This window comes from Pristiophorus japonicus, chromosome 1 (genome assembly GCF_044704955.1).
Source record: "Pristiophorus japonicus isolate sPriJap1 chromosome 1, sPriJap1.hap1, whole genome shotgun sequence".
Lineage (NCBI taxonomy): Eukaryota > Metazoa > Chordata > Chondrichthyes > Pristiophoridae > Pristiophorus > Pristiophorus japonicus.
Genome location: NC_091977.1, coordinates 478451009 through 478478653, shown reverse-complemented (window position 1 = coordinate 478478653; position 27645 = coordinate 478451009). Strand labels below are relative to the sequence as shown.

Here is a 27645-nt window from a genome sequence, read left to right as displayed (position 1 = left end):
CAAGGTTCTGTGCTGGGGCCCCACCTGTTTACATTGTACATTAATGATTAAGACGAGGGGATTAAATGTAGTATCTCCAAATTTGCGGATGACACTAAGTTGGGTGGCAGTGTGAGCTGCGAGGAGGATGCTATGAGGCTGCAGAGTGACTTGGATAGGTTAGGTGAGTGGGCAAATGCATGGCAGATGAAGTATAATGTGGATAAATGTGAGGTTATCCACTTTGGTGGTAAAAACAGAGAGACAGACTATTATCTGAATGGTGACAGATTAGGAAAAGGGGAGGTGCAACGAGACCTGGGTGTCATGGTACATCAGTCATTCAAGGTTGGCATGCAGGTACAGCAGGCGGTTAAGAAAGCAAATGGCATGTTGGCCTTCATAGCGAGGAGATTTGAGTACAGGGGCAGGGAGGTGTTGCTACAGTTGTACAGGGCCTTGGTGAGGCCACACCTGGAGTATTGTGTACAGTTTTGGTCTCCTAACTTGAGGAAGGACATTCTTGCTATTGAGGGAGTGCAGCGAAGATTCACCAGACTGATTCCCGGGATGGAGGGACTGACCTATCAAGAAAGACTGGATCAACTGGGCTTGTATTCACTGGAGTTCAGAAGAATGAGAGGGGACCTCATAGAAACGTTTAAAATTCTGACGGGGTTAGACAGGTTAGATGCAGGAAGAATGTTCCCAATGTTGGGGAAGTCCAGAACCAGGGGTCGCAGTCTAAGGATAAGGGGTAAGCCATTTAGGACCGAGATGAGGAGAAACTTCTTCACCCAGAGAGTGGTGAACCTGTGGAATTCTCTACCACAGAAAGTAGTTGAGGCCAATTCACTAAATATATTCAAAAAGGAGTTAGATGAAGTCCTTGCTACTCGGGGGATCAAGGGGTATGGCGAGAAAGCAGGAAGGGGGTACTGAAGTTGCATGTTCAGCCATGAACTCATTGAATGACGGTGCAGGCTAGAAGGGCTGAATGGCCTACTCCTGCACCTATTTTCTATGTTTCTATGTAAGGTGGTGGAAAGGCTTTGAGGAGTCAGGAGTTGAGTCACTCACTGCAGAATACCCAGTCTCTGACCTGCTCTTGTTGTCACAGTATTTATATAGCTGGTCCAGTTAAATTTCTGATCAGTGGTGACCTCCAGGTTGTTAATGGTGGGGATTCGGTGATGGTAATGCCATTGAATGTCATGGGGAGGTGGTTAGACACTCTCTTGTTGGAGATTTACTACGTTTTCAGATATAGAATAAGATCCCTTTGCTCTTTGTGGAGATAGTCATTACCTGGCACTTGTGTGGCGCGAATGTTACTGGCCACTTAATCAGCCCAAGTCTGATTGCAGTCCAGTTCTTACTGGGCATGGACTGCTTTATTATCTGAGGAGTTGCGAATGGCACTGAGCACTGTGCAGTCATCAGCGAACATTCCCACTTCTGACCTTATGATGGAGGGAAGGTCATTGATGAAGCAGCTGAAGATGGTTGGGCCTAGGACACTGCCTTGAAGAATGCCTGCAGTGATGTCCTGGGGCTGTGATGATTGACCTCCATCCACCACAACCATCTTCCTTTGTGCTAGGTTGGATGCCAGCCAATGGAGAGTTTTCCCATTGATTCCAGTTTTACTAGGGCTCCTTGATGCCACACTCGGTCAAATGCTGCCTTGATGTCAATGGCAGTCACTCTCATTTCACCTCTGGAACTAAGCTCTTTTGATCATGTTTGGATCGAGGCTGTAATGAGGTCTGGAGTCAAGTGGTCCTGGCGGACCCAAATTGGACATCAGTGAGCAGGTTATTGGTGAGCAAGTGCTGTCGATGACACTCCCATCACTTTGCTGATGATTGAGATTAGACTGATGGGGCGGTAATTGGCTGGATTGGATTTGTCATGCTTTTTGTAACAGGACATACCTGGGCAGTTTTCCACATTGTCAGATAGATGCCAGTGTTGTAGCTGTACTGGAACAGCTTGGTTAGAGGCACGGCTAGTTCTGGAGCACAAGTCTTCAGCACGACAGCTGTGATGTTGACGGAGCCCATAGCCTTTGCTGTATGCAGTGTGCTCAGCCATTTCTTGATATGACGTGGAGTGAATGGAATTCGCTGAAGACTCGCTTCTGTGATGATAGGGACCTCAAGAGGAGGCCGATATGGATCATCCACTCACCACTTCTAGCTGAAGATGGTTGCAAACGCTTCAGCCTTGACTTTTACATTCACGTGCTGCGTTCTGCCATCATTGAGGATGGGGATATTCATGGGGCCGCCTCCTATTTGGAAAATATAGTAAACCATGAAAATGATAGTAACAGATTTAAGGAGGTCATAGACGGACTGGTGAAATGGGCAGACACATGGCAGATGAAATTTAAACCAGAGAAGTGTGAAGTGATGCATTTTGGTAGGAGAAAGGAGGAAAGGCAATATAAACGAAATGGTCCAATTTTAAAGGCAATTTTAAAGGGAGTACAGGAACTGAGACACCTGGGGGTGTATGTATACAAATCTTTGAAAATGGCTGGATACGGTGAGATAGCTGTTAAAAAAGCATACGGAATTCTTTATTAATGGAGGAATAAAGTCCAAAAGCAAGGAAGTTATGTTAAACCTTTATAAAATGTTGGTTAGGCCTCAGCTGGAGTGTTGTTTTCAATTTTGGACACCACACTTTAGGATGTCAAGAACTTGGAGAGGGTGCAGAAGAGATTTACTAGAATGGTACCAGGGAGGAGGGACTTCAGTTATGTGGAGAGACTTGGAAAGCTGGGATTGTTCTCCTTCAAGCAGAGGTGGTTATGAGATTAAATAGAGGTGTTCAAAATCATGAAGGATTTTGATAGAGTAAATAGGAAGAAACTGTTTCCAGTAGCAGAAAGGTTGGTAACCACAGGACACAGATTCAAGCTGATTGTAAAAGAACCAGAGGTGACATGAGGAAACTTGTTTTACACAGTGAGTTGTTGTGATCTGGAGTGCACTGCTTGAAAAGATGGTGGATGTTGATTCAATAGTAAAATTCAAAAGATAAATACTTGAAGGGAAAACAGTTACAGGTCTATGCGGAATGAGCATGGGAATGTAACTAACTCGATAGCTCTACCCAAGAGCCGGCACAGACATGATGGGCCAAATAGCCTCCTTCTGTGCTTTATGATTCTATGCTTTCAAGAAGAGGGAAAGAAATTTGTGTAAATCCAACTTCCTTTTTAAATGGATTGATGCTTTGCCGTGTTGCACTGGGCGTGGGGGGGTGGGGGGCAGGTGAGTGGGATGCAGGGTAGAGAAGAAACAAACAGAGACCAAAAATCTGTCACTACCTCCCCACACATTCCCTTCACTCCCTCGAGGGGAATCTGAGGGTCATTGGCTCGTGCTTATCATCTCCAATCACCATTTCTGCCTAGCCTCATCTAAAGATGGTCGAATAGTGCCAGGGTGCCTAAAATTTGTGCAGTTTAAAATAGTCACAATACATTGGGCCACCAGATTCTTTCACTTTCTGGTTCCCTTCGTACTATGTGGGAGATAAAGCAGCAATCTGATTCGTCCCTCTAGCTCAATCTCTTGCAAGTGCTTGCGTCTCTGCCTGCTTCTACGACCTCCAGTTTTATTTACTCTGGCACAATTGCCCTCCATGTTGGGCAAGGTATCTACTTTCACCACCTGTAGTTGGAGTGCTGCCCTCACCTGTCCTCAGCAGATATCTAACCCAATTTTACCCCTCTTCTGCAGTTCTTATGCTGCAGTTACAGTTTCCAATTGATATTCTAATTAGCCAAAAGTTCATCGGGCAGTCTTTGTTGCAGACTCTTGACTGTGGATAGTGGCTGCTGTCAACCTTCAATTGTCAGCTGAATAGAGTTCACATTTTACTAAAACACTTTCAAGTTAGTCTTTCTGCTATCACAGACCTTCACTTTTGTTCTTTTCACCTCCGCCCCTTTCAGGGCCCCAGGACTTCCTTAAGAATCTGTTACATTTTGAACTATTGACTATTGCCAGTTCTGACGCAACGTTAACTCTGTTTCTCTCGCCACAGATGCTGCCTGACCCGCTGAGATTTCCAGCATTTTCTGTTTTTATTTCAGATTCCAGCATCCACAGTATTTTGCTTTTGTATTAGTCTTTCTGCTATATGTATTTAGATACCAGTTTTAGCATGTTGAAGGAAATTTTTGCCTTGCATATTCTTGCCATGATGTCCTCATCAACAGTTTTAAGATAGCAAGTTCCTCTGTTCGTTCTCGTCATTATCAAGCTTGATAGGAGTGTTATCTTGGGTTCATTTACGAACACTTTCATCTCTGGGTCACAGAGTTGTGGGTTCAAATCCCATTTCAGGGCTTAAGCACATAATCTAGGTCAACACTCCAGTACAGCATTAGGGGATGTTGCACTGTCAGAGGTGCCATCTTTCCAATGAGAGTTCCCATCTGCCTGTTCAACTAAACATGAAAGACCCATGGCATTTGTGAAACAACAGGATTTTTCAGTTCCCTGGTCAGCATCCTTCCCTTAACCAACACCACCAAAAATCAGATTAACTGGTCACTTATTACATTGCTGTTTGTGGGACTTTGCTATGTGAAAAATGGCTGTCACATTTATCTACATGTCATTTATCTACAAGGCTCAGTAGGTAGCACCCTCGCTTCTGAGTCAGAAGGTTGTGGGTTCAAGTGCCACTCCAGAGACTTGAGCACAAAAATCTAGGCTGACACTCCAATCCAGTACTGAGGGAATGCTGCCCTGTCGGAGGTGCCGTCTTTCAGATGAGATGTTAAAGTGAGACCCCATCTGCTCTCTCAGGTGGATGTAAAAGATCCTATGGCACAATTTTGAAGAAGAGCAGGGGGAGTTATCCCTGGTAACCTTGCCAATCCCTCAATCAACATCACTTTTAAAAAAAAAACAGATTATCTGGTCATTATCACATTGCTTTTTGAGGGACCTTGCTGTGCGCAAATTGACTGCATTACAACAGTGACTACACAAAGTACTTCATTGGCTGTAAAGCGCTTTGGGACGTTCGGTGGTCGTGAAACACGCTATATATAGGGCACTGTACTTCAAAGTATTAAATTGTGTGCAATGTGCTCTGTTATTTGAGATATGTGATAAGTACGTCTTTTTCTTGCTTTCATCTCTCATCTCAACAGAGGCCCTTGATCTTAAGCACCTTGGCCGTGTTATTTTGTTTTCCTTAATGCCCACACTCATTGCTCTCTAGTAGATATCTAAAGTCCTGTTCTGCATATTACTTCTGTATGAGCAGACCATTATATATATCGTCAGCAAAGATTAGGTCTAGATTCCCTAGATCACGGATGTCCAAACCACAACAGATGGGCCACATGTGGCCACTGACTCTGCCAAGACAGCTCAGTACCATTTATTTCTTATTCTCTAGTTAGAGTTTGACTGGGCAGCCTATGACTTGCATTCTGCTGAAGTCACACTGTTTTTGAACTTCCCTTTTGAAAGTTACTATTGAATCTACATCCATTACCCTTACAGGCAGTGCATTCCAGATCACAGCAACTCACTGTGCAAAAAAAATGTTTCCTCATGTCGCCTCTGGTTCTTTTGCCAATCACCTTGAATCTGTGTCCTCTGATTACTGACACTGGAAACAGTTTATCTTTATTCATTCTTATCAAAACCCTTCATGGTGTAGCACCCCTCTATCAAATCTCTTAACCTTCTCTGCTCTAAGGAGAACGACCCCAGATTCTTCAATCTCTACACATAACTGAAGTTTCTCATCCCTGTTACCATTATATTATATCTTCTGCACCCTTGTCAAGGCCTTGCCACCCTTCCTAAAGTATGGTGCTCAGAATTGAACACAATACTCCAGCTGAGTTTAGCATAGCTTCCTTTTGCAATTAATTTGGTCAGGGTAACTGGGGGAGGGGAGAATAGAGCACGGGTGTGGCACATTTTAAGGTACTGTTGCATTACTCCATTGCTGTTAACTCCCAATTGGTGCCTATTTTTGAGCTGATCAATCTGTCCTTGGTCTGTCCCACTTAACGCAGCAGTAGTGCCACACTACATAATGGAAGGTATCCCCACTTTGAAGAGGAGGCTTGGTCTTCAGTCCTACCAATACCATTGTGAACAGATTGAAAAAAAAAAGAAACATTAGAGATAGAAGAAAGCAGAGTTTTGGGGAGGAGTTTGAAGGAGGGGCAAAGTGACAAGGTGGAAAAGTATTTCAGAGTACAGGGGCTTTCTGGCTGAAGGCTCCACTGATGGTGGAGCACAGGGAGAGGACATATGCTTAGCCAGGAGTGGAGGATGTATGCCAGGAGTTGAAGACTAGGATTAAAAGTTGATACATTAGGCGATAAGATCAGTGAGAACTTGAAATGACAGTGAGTGTTGGACTTAATACAAGATAGTAAACGTGCAACGGAGTTGTGGACATGTTAGAAGTCATGTATGGTACAGCTTGGGATGCTGGCAAGTACAGCATTGCAGAAATCAAGCCTGGGGGAGACAAAGGTGACGATGAGACAGACAGAAATAGAAAGCCTTTAGTCCATAGAGAATTAATTCCTCTAGAAATGATGTGCTTGACTGACATTTGTATTTGAATACAGCTAGAGAGCTTCTGTATGAAATGGCAGCTGTGATTTCCTGGCTTATTTTAGATAGAGTTTTAACATCTTTGTTCACCACATTTGAAAACAAATTTTCAGTTTTGTACATTATCCTCTTTGGAAAAAGTGCTTGTGGTGGACCCAATGATCCGTGGTGCCGAGACTAGAAGGTGGTGGTGGAGGCAGGGCCAGTTAATTTCATCAGTAGAATATTGATGGAGGGGAGAGGCAGAGATTGGCAAGTTTGGAGTAGGAATCTGTCAGAGGGACAAAAACTATGGACCAATTCAACGATCCAGCATTCACAATGACGTTCAAACTGTCAGGGAGAGCAATGCAAGAAATGGAAAACACGCAGCATCTTATTTCCCATTATATATTGCCTGTGGGCAAGGCTGAGAATCTGCCCTTTTATCCGTTGTCTGTATTTCAAACAAGTGATTCCATAATTTTAAAAAATATATATTTTTCTGTCTCCCCTATCTCTGCAATCGCCTCCAGCTTCACGTGTTGTGGTTGTATGGCTCAGCAGCATACCAGCTTGACTCAGATGGTAGCACACTAGCTTTTGAATCTGAAGGTTCGAGGTTCAAGCCCAATTCCCTGACCTGAGCACGTAATCAAGGCTGACATTTCATTGCTGTGCTGAGGGATACGCTCCATTGTCAGAGTTCCTATTGTTGGATACTTCTTTCCTTATCCTTTAAATAGATTTGTACAACTAAAGACAGTAATATGCTTAATAATTCACTTCATTTATTATCGAGAAAACAGTAACCTTGAACACCAGTAACACACGTCAGTCTCACGTCTGAGACTCACGTGCTTAGATATTGATGAGAAATCATGAAGATGACTTCTCCAAGCCTGTTCACAACCCAGGGTTTCGAAGGTAACGATGTCTCTTTTTCTTCCTAACTAAGTGAAAACATGGCATCTGACTTAAATCCTTTCTTCGGGTCTCTTCCTGCTGAACACCCATTTGTTTCAAATAGTTTGCCAGAGATGAGAGACCTTGTACCTTTTCACAGCAGACTGTTACTTTCATTTATTACTCTCCTAAACCTTGGTCCTGTTGGAAACAATCCTCTGATGTATCCACTCATAGCACTCCCTGCTGTGATAAAAGCCTGTGTTTCAAGAGCTTTTCTTATCAGCAGATGGGTTTTGGAGAACGTGACAGGAAAAAATGGGGCTTTTTGGAGAACACAATTTAAGCCAATCCTTCCCACATTACAGCTTTTGTCTCTGTTATAAACAAAAGCAATGTAAAGGCATATCGATATTCTTACAACTATCCTTCGATGTAATGCTAAACGAAGGTCCTGTCTGCCTGTTCCTAGGGTTCAAACGGGTATTAAAGATCCCGTTGCACTATTTGAAGAAGAGCAGTGAATTCCTCATTGTCCGAGCTAACATTCATCCCTCAACCAACACCACCAAAAAAAACCTTTAATTTGCCATTCATCTCATTGCTGTTTATGGAATTGTTCCTGCGCGGCCCGTGGCCTGCGAGCACCATCGGAGCGGGCCGGGGAGCGGTAGGAGCAGCGTGACAGCATACCACTCCAGGGAGCAGCACGTGCTGGAGCAGGAGAGCAACGGCAGCAAAGAGGAATGTCACCAAAATCCAGGTCGGTGTTTGGAGCGTGGGCACGTACAGCAGGAGCGGCAAGGTCGGGGCGAAGGAGCGGCTAGAGATTATAGAGGGATGTGATCAGGACCCAGGAGAGGCACGAGTTCGGGGCCCAGAAGAAGTGAGGGCCCAGACGTAGCACGGGCCAGCCCACACTGCGATATGTGTGCACACTAGGTCCGTGCAGCAGAGCTGGTCTCCAGTCACCTTGGTTAATTCTTGCCACTGGACCAAGACCTAGCTCTGTCAAGCCCGTGTGGTGGCTGGTGTGCTACGGTCACCACATGTTAAAAAAAATCCATGCACAGGCGTCTTCCATCCTTCAAGATTTAGTTCGAGGCCTGGAATTTTAGGTCCTTCATTGAAACACCTGTGAACTTTTTGACGTGGAAGCAAGTCATCCTTGATTCGAGGGACTGCCTATGATGATGATGTTTGTGGGATCTTGCTATGTGAAAAATGGCTGCTTCATTTATCTCCATAACTCATTACACTTGAAAGTAATTAATTGTGTATTAACTATTTTAAGATATTTGAGAGTTCAATTGAGATGTTCTATAAATGCAAGTCTGTGTCTTTACCCACTAAGCCAACAGGGATGGCTCTAGTTTTCCCTCATTCTGACGCTACAAAACAGACAGTGATACTGAAAACCCTTTGTTTTTGTTGCAGGCAACTGAGACTAAGAGTCCAGTGAAACTCCCTACATCCAGACCATCGTCTGCAGGTGTGACAAAAACATCCAGTAACACTACCATTAAGAGCAGTACAACATCGCTGCAAAAAATGGCTACTACTACTGGATCCACTCAGAGAAACACCACACTCTCTACCCCTAAAAGGCCAACATGTACGTATTGAAGTCTTGATGTCACTGGATATGTGAAAGGAGAGTGGTGGGTTAGCTAGCAACCTTCAGCCCTTTGAGACATGGGTTGCAATTTGTCCTAGTTTGATACATGAAAGTTTCTTCTCCCTATAAAGGTTCTATGTGAGATGAATTTGGGAAGTCTGAATCTAATTTCTAGTGGGCACGAGTCCCTAATTTGGCACTAATTGGTAGTCCCACCCAGAAAGGTCACAATAGACTAGCATAGGAAATGCCACAAAAAAAAGGTCACATTGTAAGGGGTGCTTTTCTGAGGAGGCTGAGTGGAGGAAGCTTCTTGCTGCCTTTGGCTATGCTATACTTGACCTAGGTGCTTGAACTAGGAAAAGTTCCCTTCCCCAGTACTAATATCCCTCACCTCAATGAGTATAAATGGGAAGTTCTCCTTCAGCTTCACTTAGAAATAAGAATAACCCGATATTATTCCAACTTTGTTGTGCCTCTCCCAATCTGGCATTGAGAAGTGACCTGTTGGCCTGCTATTTTGCATCATAATGCAAAGATGGTGATCCAGCGAGCCGGTTCAGTTCGTCAACTTTGAAGATGAGGGTTGTGATTCAAGTACACTGATAGATGGCATGGGACCAAGGAACTGGATTTAAACCAATCCTCTATCGGTGTATTTGAGTCACAATCCTTGTCTTCAAAGTCGACATACAGAACCAGCTTGATGTATCACCCTGAGCAGTCCTAAACTGGGATCATATGGAGTATAAAGAGTGCTGCTTTCCCCAGCAAAGAAAAATATAAGTCTGAAGTGAGGTGTAGATTGTAGAGTAGGTAGTTAAAGAGCTGGCAGCAGACCAGTAGTATTAAAATTATCATAACTCTAAACATTTTATTTTCAGCCATCAAGACGGAATCTAAATCTGCAGATGCGAAGAAGTCTCTTTCAGCAAAATCATCCTTGGGTACTGTGAATTCATTTTTGCTGCTGTTTCTTTTGTTATTTCTATTTCATCCCCTTATCGACGTTCCCGTTAAGCTGCGTGGACGCACACCTGTCTCACTGTTCCGCGTAGCCAGTGAGCCTGCTTCTCAATGCAAAAGACCACGCATACGCGGAAATTTGAATGGGCAGCACGGCTGGAAAAACAAATAGGGGGAACATTGCCCTTTCCCCCCCCCCCCCCCTCATCCGACCCACACACTATCTCTCTTTTGTTCCCTAAGTCATCTAAGTGGCCATTTTTCTTGTGTGAGCCTAGACAGTTGAGTTTTGGCTGACTATTCAAATCATGTGGGTCTTTGCAACTGAACCCAATCCTGGCCTCATACAATGTTCACATGTGTATTTTACACCAGGGTTGCTCGTTAGTGATCAGGAAATGATTTTCTCCCATCTCTCCGCCAATGCGGTGCTGAGGTCAATTGTACCCATCCCTAACTTAGGGGTGCTAAGGCCAGTTGTTGACCACCCTTCCCTCCATCACAAGCTAACAGCAAAGACCGGGGAACAAAACCTGAATTCTGATCTGAATGGTTCAGTTACCCGCTAGATAAACTCACTAAGTGATTGAGCGCTGCTAGACTTGTTCGACTGATTATGGATATTTTCCAATGACAGTCAGCTGGCCTCCAGTCTGGACTTGGGTGGGAGGGTGAGCACAGATTTGATCCTATCCTTAGAACAAACCTTGGTTTTTGATGCATTTGCACTTATATAAATGTTTTTCTGTGCCAGATTAAAGCCCTGTTCCTCCAGTAGGTTCCCAATTTGATTTAATGACTTCACACAATAGTGAAACTATGAATTCAACTGCCCATGAAGACAGTAGATCAGTCAATTTAAGAGAGAGCACTGGATGTTTTTACGTTTTGCTTGGTAAAATAACTGATTGAGGGGTATGAGAGTGCACAGTATGGAATTTTGAACTTTGGGACCAGCAAGATCGTTCAGTTCTGTTCCCAGTACTGTTTGCTCTTGTGGAATAATTCTTCATCTTTATCACAGTTTCTCAGTCTGTCAAATGTATTTATATTTTTATCCTAGATCAGGCTGGTATAGGAACCAGCGACATTTGTGGAGAAAATAGCCTGATTTTTTTTTTTACCTTAGGTGAGACAGGTCGCCCAAAGACTGCTTCCACAACCTCTGTTAAGAGCACTGGCACTACCCCAAGTACGCCGAGCACCCCACTAGGCACCCCTGGAACACCATCGTCCAACACCTCTCGGGCACCCAGAACATTGGCACTGAAGACCACAGCTGCTTCGGAGGCCAAGAGGGTTGCACCCATTCCTCGCCCGCCTTCAAAACCCACCGTAGCAGCAGCTACAAAGCAGCTGCGGCCAACCAGTGCCCCCGCTCCAGACCTGAAAAACATCAAGTCGAAAATCGGATCCACAGATAATATCAAACACCAGCCTGGAGGAGGGAAGGTAAGGGATTGCCTATTTTATTTGGAGGTAAATAAGCAACATGATTTTGATTCCACTCCCCGTCAATCCAGTCCATGGTACAAACAAAAGCAAGTGCTAGAAATCTGAAATGAGGCAATGCCAACGTCACTGGCGAATAAAGGCCACTTGGCTGATCAAAGCTCATCGCACTAATATCCCAATTCTCCCATTAAAAGAAAAGCTTGCATTTAAATAGCGCCTTTCATGATCTCAGGACGTCCCAAAGCACTTTACAATCAATTAAGTACCTTTTTGAAGTGCAGTTACTGTTGTAATGTAGGAAATTTTGAAAGTGCAACTGCATTTTATAAGTTGCTAATGTATGTGCCTAACAGCTTATTGTGAACATTTGTTATTCTTCATAATTTCCATATCATTAATTTTTGTCCTCTTCCCACTTGCCTAGTTTAAAATGACATTGAGTTTATTTATCTGTCCCATTTAATATTTTATGTATCTCCAATTGTCTTGTTGCTGTACTCTGCATCCTCTTCAGTGCATCTATCTGTGTTGTGTGGTGACGAGACCTGTATATAGTACTCTAAGAAGTGCCTGGCGAGTACTTTGTAGATCCTCGTGTCATTTCTGGAGACTTTATACTTCCAGAAAAGGGAAAAATATCAAGTCAGTCTACTGCTGAATGAGAAGGTTCAACATCAACGCTGGGTCTGGCCTGAAGTCACAACCCCATTGTGATCGCCATGGGCTGGAGAATGATGAAGGTTACCACCCAAGATGCCATCGTTCCCCATCCAGGCACTGACTGAACCTGCAGCTTGTTTCCAGCATGTCCTGTTTTTAATTTTAATCTAACTGGACTGAGCAGAATAATGTAGCTTGACATGGCACTGTCCTGACACAGCGGAGTTGTTGGCAAAGGTGGTAAGGCAATATCACTGTTGCTATTAACCAACTTCATTGCAGAGATTTCATCCATTTATAAATTGCTTTAGGTGGCCTGCAAAATCAAATCGAAGTAAAGGTTAGAAAAATTAAAGTCCGTGAGAATCATGGGCGGTCCCTTGATCGAGGATGATTTGCTTCCACACCAAAAGGGATGAGTTCACAGATGTTTCAATAGAGGACTTGGTATTCTAGTCCTGAACTCCAGGAGTGGAAGATGCCCCTGCATAGATTTTTTTAACATGTGGTGACCGTTGCACATCACACGGGCTCAACAGAGCTAGGCCTTTATCCAGTGGCAAGGGTTAACCAGGACGACTGGAGACCTGCTCTGCTGCACGAACCTAGTGTGCACACATATCGCAGTGTGGGCTGACCCGTGCTGCGCCTGGGCCCTGCACCCTCATTTGCCGCACCTCCACCACGATCTCTCGCCGCTCCTCCGCCACAAACATTCGCTGCACCTACACCACAATCTCTTACCGCTCCTCCGCCACGATCTCACGCAGCTGATCTGTCACCGCTCCTCCGCCACGATCTATCGCCGCCCCTCTGCCACAAAATATTCGCCACACTTCCGCCACTATCACTCACCGCACCTCTGCACCAAACATTCGCCGCAGCTCCGCCCCGATCTCTCGTCGCTCATCTGCCCCGACCTTCCCACTCCTCCGCTGTGCCTGGGCCCCGCTAATGTTCCTGCCCACGCTCTAAACGGCGACCTGGGCCTTGATGACATCACCCAGTCGCCCACCTCGAAGTCGTCGCACACTTGGAATGGCTCGTGCTGGAAGTTGTAGTGGTATGCCCACTATGTTGTTGGGTCTGCACTCGCCCTTTTATCCTCCCGACCTGCGGTGGTGTCCTCTCGCGGGTCGGGGTGACCGACAACCTGTCCGTGAGAATAAAGGGACAGTGGCAGCATTATACAGAATTGGTTAAGGGGCAGAGAGCAGTAGTGGATAGTTGTTTTTCAGACTGGATATAGTGGTATTCCCTAGGGTCAGTATTAGGATCACTGCTCTTTTTGATAGATATCAAAGTTTGCAGATGATACAAAACTCGGAAATGTTGTAAATAATGAGGAGGATAGTAACAGACTTCAGGAGGACATAAGACAGACTGGTAAAATGAGCAGAAACATGGCAGATGAAATTTAACGCAGAGAATTATGAAATGATACATTTATGTAGGAAGAATGAGGAGAGGCAATATGAACATAAGAACATAAGAAATAGAAGCAGGAGTAGGCCACTACACTACCTTGCAATTCTAGGTCAGTTACAGCATGAGTTTTAACCCCAACCTTAGAAGAGTACCTCCTAATGAACCAGTATGTTTCCCCACTTCCCACACCAGCTATCCTTGTGGTTTGTCCTAAATGTGGTTTTTATCCTGTTGTGTGTAGTTCTGTCCTTTTGGCCTATGCCCACAATGAGCTGGCCTGAGACTGTCCAAACTTATTTCACGTAGAAATCAACAGCCAATTAGCCCCGCTTACTGTGCTCCCTTCCTGAAGGCATTGACTTGTGCTGATGTATAGTTTCTCAGACACTTGGTGCTCCTTGTACCTTGCCTAAGTATTTTTGATGTGCTTACAAGTCAGCAGACTATTTGAATGTAGAAGATATTGCATGCGAGCTCAATCCTGTTTTTGCCTGATGTCCGTATTCTGGCACGATGCTAATATCAGCTAACTAGGCATAGACCGGGAATTTGACCTGTGATGTTCTGGTTGTTATGGGTTGGTACTACACTAGGCAATGCTTCTATCCACTAAATGGATAAGACAAAAACATGTGCGCCCTCTCTCTTTTTATATATAATATAATATTTATAATGTTTTATATATAATATAATATTCATCTCTTTTGACAGCTACAGGCCTGGCTAGTTGCCTACTCTGCTCAGTGTCTACGCCCAGTGACTACTTGTTGCATATGCTTCCATTGTTCTGTTTGCAGTGATTTAATAGCAGTGTACAGGATTTAGGGATGGATAAAGAAAAGGTTTTCTTACAGTTCAAATGGTTTGACTTCTGAAAAGTTGCTTAAAGATTGAGGATCCTTAATTCAGAGTGCTCCCATTCTAAGTTCAAGCAAATGTTGAGGAAAATGATCCATTTTTTAAATTTCAGATTTTTGCCTCCAATTGTGATCTGTCAGTTTGGGTAATCTCCTTGTAGCTAAGCCGCTTTGGGACCTCAGCCTCATGAAACCGTCTGAGAATTGATCCAGAGCAGACGAGACATAAGAAAAGCAGGGCACGCACTGGCTGTGTACTGTGCTTCTCCAGCCACTAACAAGATTTTTTGAATATCGAATTAGGGGTGTCATTTTGTAAAATAATGTAAATCTGTCACATCATCCCAAAGCTTTCCTTTCCCCTCAGAGTTAATTTTCTGTCACTTCCCTTTCCAGTGTAGAATGGCAAGGATATAGATTCAAACTGATTCTGTCACAGGCCTTTGCCAATCGTCACCTTGGTTATGAAATGGAGAAGAAAATGCCAATGTTGGGCCAGTTAGTCCCCTGAATTCCCATTTGAAAAGGGTTCTGAGCCTATGCACTTCTAGTAGCTGACTTGAAAAGCGTATTGTCTGACTCCAGCAACACCTTTGATTCCAGTTTTACCCTGAACTCTCCTGAAGCATTGACTGTTGCTGTGGTGCAGTTCCATAGATGCCAAGCATCTTTCTGTACCTCACCCATGTTCTTCACATCTGTGATGGTGAGTGTCAACAGACTATTCCACGGTTTGGGCAACAGAATAGAGCATAATATACTCAATCGAATATAGTATGCACACTTTCCATGGTGATCAGGAGGAGCAGGGACCCTAACTGATATACTTTTTTCTTCTTTCCTTACAACCCTCCCCAAACACTTCTTCCATAGCTATGGGTGCTAAGGCTCATTGTAGCACCCACCCTTTGGGGGGGCAATTATTTCTACAGTAAGAATGGGAGGGAAGTTGGGGGAAGAACTAAAACTGTACAACTATGAGGAAACGTGTGTTTTTTTTAAAGAGGGGAGCGGGGAAGAAAGTAAATTAATTGTTTCTAATCCTGGGGATTTTTTTGGACAAAAAGTATTTTGGAACATCAGTGAATAAATAACTTTTGAAATGAGGTCAAACTATTAGGAAATGAAACAGTGTACAATATTCTGTAAAACATTGTCCTATTGTATTGTGATGTGATGTCTTTTATTTTAAATGCCTTCTCTGGGTTAATTATTCGATTCCATTTCATTCCAGGACATTTTTTATTGAGTTTTTCCCTCATTACATCTGCCTGTTTGTTTTTTTTTCCATTCCTTTTGTTGTCCATTTAGGCTAAACCAGTAGAGAAAAGGCCCGAGCCGGTAAGATTGAACCGAAAAGCTGAATCCAGCACTGTAAATCGAGTAGCTAAAACCGCAACCGTGAAAGATAGCCAAAAACAAACCAATGGCAAAGTGAGTGAATGAAAATGTCGATTTTTGTTTTACATTCATTTTTAAACTGAATACATGTCTTTGCATTTCAATATGATTTTCCATTGTGTTCCCTCTAAGCATAAATCAGGTGATTGTTTATAACACTAGATGGTGCAGTGGATTACCACATTAAGCTTTCACTCTTGGGGCCATGGTTCAGATCTAGTCAAGACTGAGGCAACAATCTGAACAACAACAACTTGCATTTATATATAATGCTTTTAATGTAGAAAATATTCTCTCGCTCTCTCCCTCCATTCCCCTCTCATCCTCCTCAATCACTCATCCTCCTCAACCTCTCATCCTCCTCAACCTCTCATCCCCCTTTCACACTCATTCCCCTTTCATAGAAACATAGAAAATAGTTGCAGGAGTAGGCCATTCGGCCCTTCGAGGCCAAGCCACCATTCAATATGATCATGGCTGATCATACAACCTCAGTACCCCTTTCCTGCTTTCTCTCCTTGATCCCTTTAGCCGTAAGGGCCACAACTTAACTCCCTTTTGAATATATCGAACGAACTGGCCTCAACAACTTTCTCTGGTAGAGAATTTCACAGGTTCACAATTCTCTGAGTGAAGAAGTTTCTCCTCATCTCGGTCCTAAATGGCTTACCCCTTATCCTTAGACTGTGACCCCTGGTTCTGGACTTCCCCAACATCGGGAACATTCTTCCTGCATCTAATCTGTCCAATCCCCATCAGAATTTTATATGTTTCTATGAGATCCCCTCTCATTCTTCTAAATTCCAGTGAATATAAGCCTAGTCGATCCAGTCTTTCTTCATATGTCAGTCCTGCCATCCCGGGAATCAGTCTGGTGAACCTTCGCTGCACTCCCTCAATAGCAAGAATGTCCTTCCTCAGTTTAGGAGACCAAACCTGAACACAGTACTCAAGGTGTGGTCTCACCAAGACCCTGTACAACTGCAGTAAGACCTTCCTACTCCTATACTCAAATCCCTTCGCTATGAAGGCCAGCATGCATTTGCTTTCTTTACTACCTATTGTACCTACATGCCTACCTTCAATGACTGACCTACCATGACACCCAGGTCTCTTGCACCTCCCCTTTTACAAACTGTCACCATTCAGATAATAATCTGCCTTCCTGTTTTTGCCACCAAAATGGATAACCTCACACTTATCCACATTATACCGCATCTGCCATGCATTTGCCCATTCACCTAACCTGTCCAAGTCCCCCTGCAGCCTCCTAGCATCTTCCTCGCAACTCGCACTGCCACCCAGCTTAGTGTCATCTGCAAAATTGGAGATATTACATTCAATTCCTCTCATCCCCCTTTCACCCTCATCTCCCCTCAGTCTCTCTCCCTCCCCCCCCCCCTCCATCCGCCTCTCCCTCCCTCCCTTCCCTCTTTCTCTCCCTCTTTCTCTCTCATCCTCTCTCTCTCCCTCTCTCTCTCTCTCTCTCTCTCTCTCTCTCTCTCTCGCTCTCTCTCCCACCCTCAGCCTCTCACTTTTCTCTCCCTCCCTGAGCCCTTCTCTCTCCCACCTCCTCTCTCTCTCTCTCTCTCTCAATCCCTCCCTTCCTCGGCCTTTCACTCTCTCTCTCTCTCTCTCTCTCTCTCTCTCTCTCTCTCTCTCTCTCTCTCCCCCTCCCTCCTTCCCTCCCTCCCTCCCTACCTCAGCCTCTCACTTCCCTCCCTCCCTGAGCCCTTCACCCTCCAACTGTACCTCCTCTCTCTTCCCCCTCTCTCTCTCTCCCCCCCTCCCCCCCTCTCTGCCCCCCCTCTCTGCCCCCCCCTCTCTGCCCCCCCCTCTCTGCCCCCCCCTCTCTGCCCCCCCTCTCTGCCCCCCCCTCTCTGTCCCCCCCTCTCTGCCCCCCCCCTCTCTGTCCCCCCCCTCTCTGTCCCCCCCCTCTCTGTCCCCCCCTCTCTGTCCCCCCCCCTCTCTGTCCCCCCCCTCTCTGTCCCCCCCCCTCTCTGTCCCCCCCCCTCTCTGTCCCCCCCCTCTCTGTCCCCCCCCTCTCTGTCCCCCCCCTCTCTGTCCCCCCCCTCTCTGTTCCCCCCCCCTCTCTGTCCCCCCCCTCTCTGTGTTCCCCCCCCCCCTCTCTGTGTTCCCCCCCCTCTCTGTGTTCCCCCCCCTCTCTGTGTTCCCCCCCCCTCTCTGTGTTCCCCCCCCTCTCTGTGTTCCCCCCCCTCTCTGTGTTCCCCCCCTCTCTGTGTTCCCCCCCTCTCTGTGTTCCCCCCCTCTCTGTGTTCCCCCCTCTGTGTTCCCACCCCCTCTCTGTGTTCCCACCCCCTCTCTGTGTTCCCCCCCTCTCTGTGTTCCCCCCCTCTCTGTGTTCCCCCCCTCTCTGTGTCCCCCCCCCCTCTCTGCCCCCCCCCTCTCTGTGTTCCCCCCCTCTCTGTGTTCCCCCCCTCTCTGTGTTCCCCCCCCCTCTCTGTGTTCCCCCCCCCTCTCTGTGTCCCCCCCCCTCTCTGTGTTCCCCCCCCCTCTCTGTCCCCCCCCTCTCTGTCCCCCCCCTCTCTGCCCTCCCCCCATCTCTGCCCCCCCTCTCTCTGCCACCCCTCTCTCTGTCCCCCCCTCTCTCTGTCACCCCCTCTCTCTGTCCCCCCCCCTCTCTGTCCCTCCCCCCTCTCTGCCCCCCCCCCCTCTCTGTCCCCCACCCCTCTCTGTCCCCACCCCTCTCTGTCCCCACCCCTCTCTGTCCCCCCCCCCTCTCTGTCCCCCCCCTCTCTGTCCCCCCCCCTCTCTGTCCCCCCCCTCTCTGTCCCCCCCCCTCTCTGTCCCCCCCCCTCTCTGTCCCCCCCCCTCTCTGTCCCCCCCCCTCTCTGTCCCCCCCCCTCTCTGCCCCCCCCCTCTCTGCCCCCCCCCCTCTCTGTCCCCCCCCTCTCTGCCCCCCCCCCTCTCTGTCCCCCCCCCCTCTCTGTCCCCCCCTCTCTGTCCCCCCCCCTCTCTGTCCCCCCCCCCCCCGTCTGTCCGTCCCCCCTCTCTGTCCGTCCCCCCTCTCTGTCCGTCCCCCTCTCTGTCTCCGTCCCCCTCTCTGTCCCCCCCCCCTTCTCTCTCCCCCCACCTCTCTGTCCCCCCCACCTCTCTGTCCCCCCCCTCCTCTGTGTCCCCCCCCCTCTCTCTCTCTCCCCCCTCTCTCTCTCTCCCCCCTCTCTCTCTCCCCCCCCCTATGTCCCCCCCCCTCTCTGTCCCCCCCCCCCCTCTCTGTCCTCCCCCCCCTCTCTGTCCCCCCCCCTCTCTGTCCCTCCCCCTCTCTGTCTCCCCCCCCTCTCTGTCTCCCCCCCCTCTCTGTCTCCCCCCCCTCTCTGTCTCCCCCCCCCTCTCTGTCTCCCCCCCCCTCTCTGTCTCCCCCCCCTCTCTGTCTCCCCCCCCTCTCTGTCTCCCCCCCTCTCTGTCTCCCCCCCCTCTCTGTCTCTTCCCCCCCCTCTGTCTCCCCCCCCTCTCTGTCCCCCCCCCCCTCCCCTCTCTCTCTCTCCCCCCCCTCTCTCTCTCTCTCTCCCCTCTCTCACATCCCCCCCTCTCTCTCTCCCTCCATCAACCTCTCTTTCTCCCCCACCCCTCTCTCCCTCCATCAATCTGTCTCTTCTCTCTCTTCCTCCCTCTGCCTTTCTGTCTTCCTCCCTTTACCCCTCTACTCTCCCCATCCCTCTGCCTCTCTCTCTTCCTTCCCTCTGCTTTTCTCTTTCCCTCCCTCATTCTTTCTCTTTCCATCCCACTGCCTTTCTCTTTCCCTCCCTCTGCCCCTCTCTATCCCTCCCTCTGCCCCTCTCTCCCTCAGCCTCTCTTCCCTCCCTCTCTCATCTTCTCGTAACCCTCCCTCCCTCATCCTCTCTCCTTCTCGTAACTGTACAAATGCTGTCCTGTACAATAGAGGTCTATATATTAATTATCTACAACATGAAAAAAACACATGCATACACAAATTACACAGCTATGCTTTGCAGACTTGATATTCTGGGTCTAGGTTCACACACGAAGATGGGCTGATCTTGACGGAAATAGAATCTAGGGAGGAGAATGTCAGCCAAAGTTTACACTTCTGATTGCTGTGTAATACAAGAGCATATTCTGAGGACATACGGCTCTTGGGGCTTTACTCTTCTAATTCATGCTAGATTTGACCTGGGAGTGTGTGTGATGCTGATATGATGCGCTGACATGTATCCTCTAGATTAACAACAACTTGTATTATATAGCACCTTTAACATAATAAAACATCCCAAGGCGCTTCATCATAGGCATCATCATCACAGGAGTATTATGAGTCAAAACATTTGACACCAAGTCACAAAAGGAGAAATTAGGGCAGGTGACTAAAAGCGTCTTACAGGAGGTGGAGAAATTTAGGCAGGGAGTTCCAGCGCTTGGGGCCTTGGCAACAGAAGGAATGGCCACCAATGGTTGAGCGATTATAATCAGGGATGCTCAAGAGGGCAGAATTAAAGGAGCGCAGATATCTAGGAGGATTGTGGGGCTGAAGGAGATTACAGAGGTAGGAAGGGGAGAGGCTATGGAGAGATTTGAAAACAAGGATGAGAATTTTGAAATCGAGGCGTTGCTTAACCGGGAGCCAATGAAGGTGTGATGGGTGAGCAGGACTTGGTGCGAGTTACAACACGGGCAGTCGAGTTTTGGATTACCTCAAGTTTACGTTGTGTAGAATGTGGGAGGCCAGACAGGAGTGCATTGGAATAGTCAAATCTAGAGGTAACAACGGCATGCATGAGGATTTCAGCAGTTGATGAGCTGAGGCAAGGGCAGAGACGATCGATGTTACGGAGGTGGAAATAGACAGTCTTAGTTATATTGTGGATATGTGGTCGAAATCACATTGCAGGCTCAATTATGACAACAAGGTTGTGAACAGTGTGGTTCAGCCTCAGACAGAAGTTGGGGAGAAGAATGGAGTCAGTGGCTAGGGAACGGAGTTTGTGGCGGGGACTGAAAACAATGGCTTCGGTCTTCCCAATAATTAATTGAAGAAAATTTCTGCTCATCCAGGACTGGATGTCGAGCAAGCAGTCTGACAATTTAGAGACCGTGGAGAGGTCGAATGAAATGGTTGTGAGGTAGAGTTGGGTGTCATCAACGTACATGTGGAAACTGACGTTGTGTTTTCGGATAATGTCGCCAAGGGGCAACATGTAGATGAGAAATAGGAGGGGGCTAAGGATAGATCCTTGGGGACACCAGAGGTAACGATGCGGGAGTGGGACGAGAAGCCGTTGCAGATGATTCTCTGGCTACGATTAGATAGATAAGAATGGAACCAGGCGAGTGCAGTCCCACCCAGCTGGATGATGGTGGAGAGGCATTGGAGAAGGATGAAGTGATCAACCGTGTCGAAGGCTGCAGACAAGTTAAGAAGGACGAGGAGGGATAGTTTGCCTTTGACACAGTCACAAAGGATGTCATTTGTGACTTCGATGATTGCCGTTTTGGTACTGTGGTAGATGCCAAAACCGGATTGGAGGGATTCCAGCATGGAATTGAGGGAAAGATGGGCACGGACTTTGGAGGCGCCAACGCGTTCAAGGACTTGGGAAAGGAAAGGGAGGTTGGAGATGGCATGGTATTTTGCAAGGATGGAGGGGTCGAGGGTTGTTTTTTTGAGGAGAGGGGTGCTAATGGCAGATTTGAGGGAGAGTGGGACAGTACCTGAGGAGAAAGAACCGTTAACAATGTCAGCTAACATGGGAGCCAGAAAAGGAAGTTGGGTGGTCAGCAGTTTGGTATGAAAAGGGTCAAGGGAACAGGAAGTGGGTCTTGTGGACAAGATGAGCTCAGAGCGGTCATGAGGGGAGATCGGAGAGAAACTGGAGAAAGATGTGAGGTCAGGGCTAGGGCAGTGGGGGATCATTAGAGGAAGTTTGGCCCAGTGGGCTAGGGGAAGAAAGAGAAGTGGCAGAGGCAGCTGAACAGATGGTCTCAATCTTAGAGACAAAGTAGTCCATGAGCTCCTCACACTTATTGTCGGAGGTGAGGGTGGAGACAAGGGAGAGGGGTTTAAAAAGACACTAGCAGTGGAGAATAGAAGTCGGGGTTTATTTTTGCATTTCAGAATGATTCTGGAATATTGAGCAATTTTGACAGACGAGAGCAGGACCCGATAATGCTTTATTTAGTCCAGCCAGATTTGGCAGTGAATTGCTAAACCAGTTGTCCGTCGTATCCATTCAAGTCTGCGTGCCTTGCACTTAATGGAGCGAAGATGAGGGCCGTACCAGGGGGGAATGGCCAGGGTGAGGGGGAGTAATTGTTTTAATAGGGACAAAGGCTAGTGGTGGTGAGGGTGTGATTGAGCAGATCGATAACTGCAGAAATGTCATGGTGAATGGAGAGCCAAAGGCTGGACAGTTGGGAGTTCATAAGTGCAGTTGTAAGCGAGTAAGGGAGTGAGTTCGCACACAGAGGACAAAGAAGGAGGGGGTCGGGGAGTGTAAGGGGGATGTGGGTGAGAGCAATATGAGGAAATGGTCAGAGATGGCCTTAACTGATCGAGATGATGGGAGTAGCGAGGCCACAAGAGATGGCAAGATCGAGGGAGTGGCCGTGAATATGGGTTGGAGAGTTTACATGGAGGGAGAAATTAAGGGAGGAGAGGAGGCTAGTGAACTTAGAGGAGAGAGAGCATGATGAATTGAGATGAACACTTTTTTTAAATCATCAAAAGCTGAAGATTAGTGCTCCTGGTGATCAATGAAGTTAGTGGCCTAGAAATTGCACTTGGAGGCTTCCCACAGGCAATAATTTCTACCAAAGTACCTGGTGGTCCTGGAGGTTCGGCGACTTGTTTGTCCTGGGGCTCTACGCAAAGGCCAGCGTAGGGGCTCATGTATCGCAGGATTGTAGCGGTTTCATACAGATCTCTGGGATCATGTGGGCCAGCCCAACCTATCCGAGTAGGGGGATCCCCATTCACACTTTATAGTAATTCCGTAAATACAGAACTGCGATAAGTATAAATGGAAATACCCCCAAAAACAAACACACACACTGAAAATAAATTTTTAAAAAGCACATTACATATTTAAAATTAATTAAAATGCAATTTAATTCAATACTTTATATAAAAAATATATTTATTTGAAAAAAAATTGTGTTTTAACCCGGGCTAAAAATAAACTTACCTTAATGGGCAGGGATTTTAATATATAAGTGAGTGATAACATTTTATTTTCTAATTTTTTAAACTCTTAATCTGGTAAAAGCAGACTTTACTCCTGCTTTTACCAGCGTAAGAATTTGGAGGACATTCGCTGGGCAGGAGTTGGGCAAATAGCCCAAATCTCTGCCTGCAGAGGCCCTTTTCCTTCGCTTGCGTGCGATCTGTCAAAAGACTTATTGACCGATTGCAAGTGCCAATTTTAGGCACATGCACTTTGCATTCCCGGAACTTGCAGGTACCCCACGGGCGCCTGCGCACTTCGTGGGGAGCTCAATTTCAATCCTGGTGCTTTTCAACCAGGTGATTCATTCAGCACAATTCACAGACAGTAAAACAATTCATCGACAGTAAAAATAAGTTGGAGATGAATTATTGTAGAATCATAAAATCTTGCAGCACAGAAGGGGGCCATTTGGGCTGCCGTGTCTATTTCGGCTCTTTGAAAGGGCTGTCAAATTTAATTCCACACTCTAGCTTTTTCCCCATCACCCTGCAACTTAGTCCTCTTCAAATACATGGCCAATTACCTTTTGAAAGTTCCTATAGAATCTGCTTCCACCATCCTTTCAGGTCATCTATTCCAGATCTTAACCTTCTGTGGGGGAGGGTGGGGGCTTCTCTTCATTACTTCATTATTTTAAATCTGGCAAAACATCTGGTTACAGTTTTTCCCTATTTGCTCCGTCAAAACCCCTCATCATTTTAAATATCTCTATTGGGTTTCCCCTTAATCTTCCCTGCTTTAAGAACAATCCCAGCTTTTCCAATCTCTCCACGTAACTACATAACTACATAAGAACATAAGAAATAGGAGCAGAAGTAGGCCATATGGTCCCTCTAGCATGCTCCGCCATTTAATACGATCATGGCTGATCCGATCATGGACTCACTTCCCTGCCCGCTCCCCATAACCCCTTATCCCCTTATTCCCTTATCAGTTAAGAAACTGTCTATTTCTGTCTTAAATTTATTCAATGTCCCAGCTTCCACAGTTCTCTGAGGCAGTGAATTCCACAGATTTACAAACCTCTGAGATGAAATTTCTCCTCATCTCAGGTTTAAATGGGCGGCCCCTTATTCTAAGATTATGCCCTCTAGTTCTAATCTCCCCTATCAGTGGAAACATCCTCTCTGCATTCAACTTGTCAAGCCCCCTCATAATCTTGTACGTCTCGATAAGATCACCTCTCATTCTTCTGAATTCCAATGAGTAGAGGCCCAACCTACTCAACCTTTCCTCATAGTCAACCCACTCATCTTTGGAATCAACCTAGTGAACCTTCTTTGAACTGCCTCCAAAGCAAGTATATCCTTTCGTAAATGTGGAAACCAAAACTGCACGCAATATTCCAGGTGTGGCCTCACCAATACCCTGTATAACTGTAGCAAGACTTCCCTGCTTTTATACTCCATCCCCTTTGCAATAAAGGCCAAGATTCCATCTGCCTTCCTGATCATTTGCTGTACCTGCATACTATCCTTTTGTGTTTCATGCACAAGTACCCCCAAGTCCCGCTGTACTGCAACACTTTGCAATTTTTCTCGATTTAAATAATAACTTGCTCTTTGATTTTTTTTCTGCCAAAGTGCTTGACCTCACACTTTCCAACATTATACTCCATCTGCCAAATTTTTGTCCACTCACTTAGCCTGTTTATGTCCTTTTGCAGATTTTTTGTGTCCTTCTCACACATTGCTTTTCCTCCCATCTTTGTATCGTCAGCAAACTTGGCTACGTTACACTCAGTCCCTTCTTCCAAGTCGTTAATATAGATTGTAAATAGTAACTGAAGTCCCTCATCCCCGGTATCATCCTGGCAAACCTCCTCTGTACCCTCTCAAAGGCCAAGAATTGTACACAGTACCTGCTTAGCACCTTCTTTCTATTTTTATACTATCCAATATTTCTACTCCCTCCTTCTCTACTGCGACATCAACTTTATCTTGTTTTGTAAAGACAGATGCAGAGTACTAGTTCAGTACCTCAGTCATGCCCTCTGCCTCCACAAGAATATTCCCTTTTTATTTTAATCTCCTCTATTACTGCCTGAGTGCAGCCAAGACTGAGATGTTACCTTACATGGTGTATGGCATTGGAGAGGGTGCAGAATGGTACCAGGAATTAGGGACCAATTATATGGAGATACTAGAGAAGCTGAGATTGTTCTCCTTACAGCAAAGCAAAGAAGGTTAAGCGAAGATTTAATACAGGTGTTTCAAACTATGAAACGTTTTGATACAGTAAATAAATAAAGGGAATCTGTTTCCACTGGCAGGGAAGTCGGTAACCAGATGGTACAGATTTAAAATAATTGGTGGAAGCAGATTCAACAGTAATTTTGCAAAGGAATCTGGATATATACCTGAAAAGGAAAAATTTTCAGGAATATGGGGGAAGACGCAAGGTTTGGAACTAATTAGATAGCTCTTTCAAAGTGTCGCTACAGCCTCCTTCTGTGCTATATGATTCTATGGTGTATTCCACAGTGACTGGTCACTGAGGAGTAGTACTTGGCAGCGGGCCCTTCGTATATGTACTGTTAGCTTCTCCCATGGCTTATTGGCTAACCTTCAGACTATATAATACTGAGCCATGCTGAGAATAGGAAGATCCTTGGTTTGATCTCCAGTCTAAGCTGGGTTAACCCATCCCAGCTAGTGCGGCAATTGGCTTCAGCGCCACTGAACTAGGAAGCAGAGTGTGGGAAGGAAATCAATTGGGGTACTTCCTCCCAACTGCTTTACTGTGATCACTGCTAGAAAATGTACACGTGTAGACGTGGGTGAGGAAAGGATCCGGTTCAGCTCCAGCCCTCTCCCCTGATTAAATAGCCTGCAAACACTCACTCTCTAGAATCAAGAGACTTTTCCGAGGGTGCTAAGGGCCATTGGAGCTATATTCCAGCAACAGTTAGTACCTACAGGAGTGGAGGGGAGAAATAGGAAAGGGCTCAAAAGAACAATGTTGAGACAAAATTCGCTCTGTTACAATATTTGCTCTCTGAACCTCGCCCCTCCTCATCCACCTTTCCTGTGCATACTATAGAGGTCAAACAAGAGGTGGGCACACCTGAGCTGCGTCCTAAAATTATTGGGAAGAAAAAAACGACACAGGCATGCACATCCAAAATAATGACAGACACTTGGAGATGTATTATCGTGACTACATTGTAAAGGCTTAACTAACTTTTCTTTGTGCTTCAGTTAATAAAGGATGTTGAAGGTTTTGTCCAACAGGCTTTACCCCCTACTCCACACCTCCTTTGATGGTGTTCAGCTTCATGAGCGAAACCAATCTATACGTGCGAGTCTACAACCTAAGTATCAGCAGGTTATTCCACCGTAAAAGGCATCACGGCTAAACATGATCCTGCCCGCGCCCAACATTTTTCAACATGTTGGGATCATAGAAAATACAAAGAGGTCTAAGTTAGGTTTGGAGTGCATGTCTGTAATTGCACAAAATGTTTTGAATAAGTTTGGTGAGCTGCAGGGGCAAATAGACACGTGGGACTATGATGTAGTGGGTGATAACTGAGACCTGGCTCAAAAAAGGGAAGATTAGATGCTTAATATTCCTGGGTACAAGGTATTCTGGAAAGATAGGAAAGGGGAAAAACAAAGGTTTTGATTAAAGAAATATTACAGTTCTAGAAAGAGAGAATGTCCTTGAGAGGTCAAAGTCAGAATCTGTCTGGTTACAGGCAAGAAACAATAAAGGAGCTATTACGCTACTTGGTGTACTTTATAGGCCACCAAATATTGGGAAGGAGATAGAGGAGCAGATTTGCAAATAAATTACTGAGGGGTGCAAGACCTACAGAATATTGAAATGGGAGACTTGAACTATCCCAGTATTGAATGGGGCAATGTTTGTGTGAAGGGGAGGAATTTCTGAAGTGTGTTCAGGAGAATGTTATTGATCAGTCTGTTTCATGCCCAACAAAGAAGGGAGCATTGCTGGATCTAGTCCTGGGAAATGAAATGGGTCAAGTGGAGAATTTCATAGTCGGGGAGCACCTTGGGAATAGTGATCAGAATATCGTATGGTTTAGATTAGTTATAGAAAAGGACAAGGAGCAATCGAGTATAAAAATATTTACCTGTAGGAGGGCTAATTTCAGTGAATTGAGGAGGAATCTGGCCCGGGTAAATTGGAATCAAAGGCTGGCTAGAAAAAATGTAACCGAGCAATGGGTGGCCTTTAAAGAGGAGATGGTTCGGGAACAGTCTAGGTACATTCCTACAAGGGGGAAAGGGAAGGCAACCAAAACCAGAGCTCACTGGATGATGAAGGAGTTAGCGGGTCGGTGCAGCAGAAAAAGGGGAATATGGCAGATGTCAGCTTAATGATGCAAGGGAGAATCAGGCTGAATATAAAAAGTACATAGGAGAAGTGAAACTGAAATAAGAGGGGCAAAGAGAGTATAAGAATAGATTGTCGGCTAACATAAAGGGGAATCCAAAAGTCTTCTGCGGACATATTAACAGTAAAAGGGTCATCTAGAGGACCAGTGAAGCCGATTAGGAACCAAAATGGGTGTGGCAGAAGGCATAGCTGAGGCACTAAATTAGTAC

General features: G+C 46.0%; 1 protein-coding gene across 7 annotated transcripts in view; it reads left to right on the top strand.

Moving 5' to 3' along the window:
• The window catches only part of LOC139276641 (microtubule-associated protein 4-like), a 420834-nt gene that overhangs the window by 354987 nt on the left and 38202 nt on the right, over positions 1 to 27645 (top strand). For all 7 annotated transcript variants that reach the window (XM_070894641.1, XM_070894662.1, XM_070894653.1 and 4 more), the window contains 4 exons: positions 8922 to 9099; positions 9987 to 10049; positions 11198 to 11520; positions 15780 to 15902. In XM_070894641.1, coding sequence (XP_070750742.1) covers positions 8922 to 9099; positions 9987 to 10049; positions 11198 to 11520; positions 15780 to 15902 — 687 coding nt within the window. The remainder of the gene's footprint in view (positions 1 to 8921; positions 9100 to 9986; positions 10050 to 11197; positions 11521 to 15779; positions 15903 to 27645) is intronic.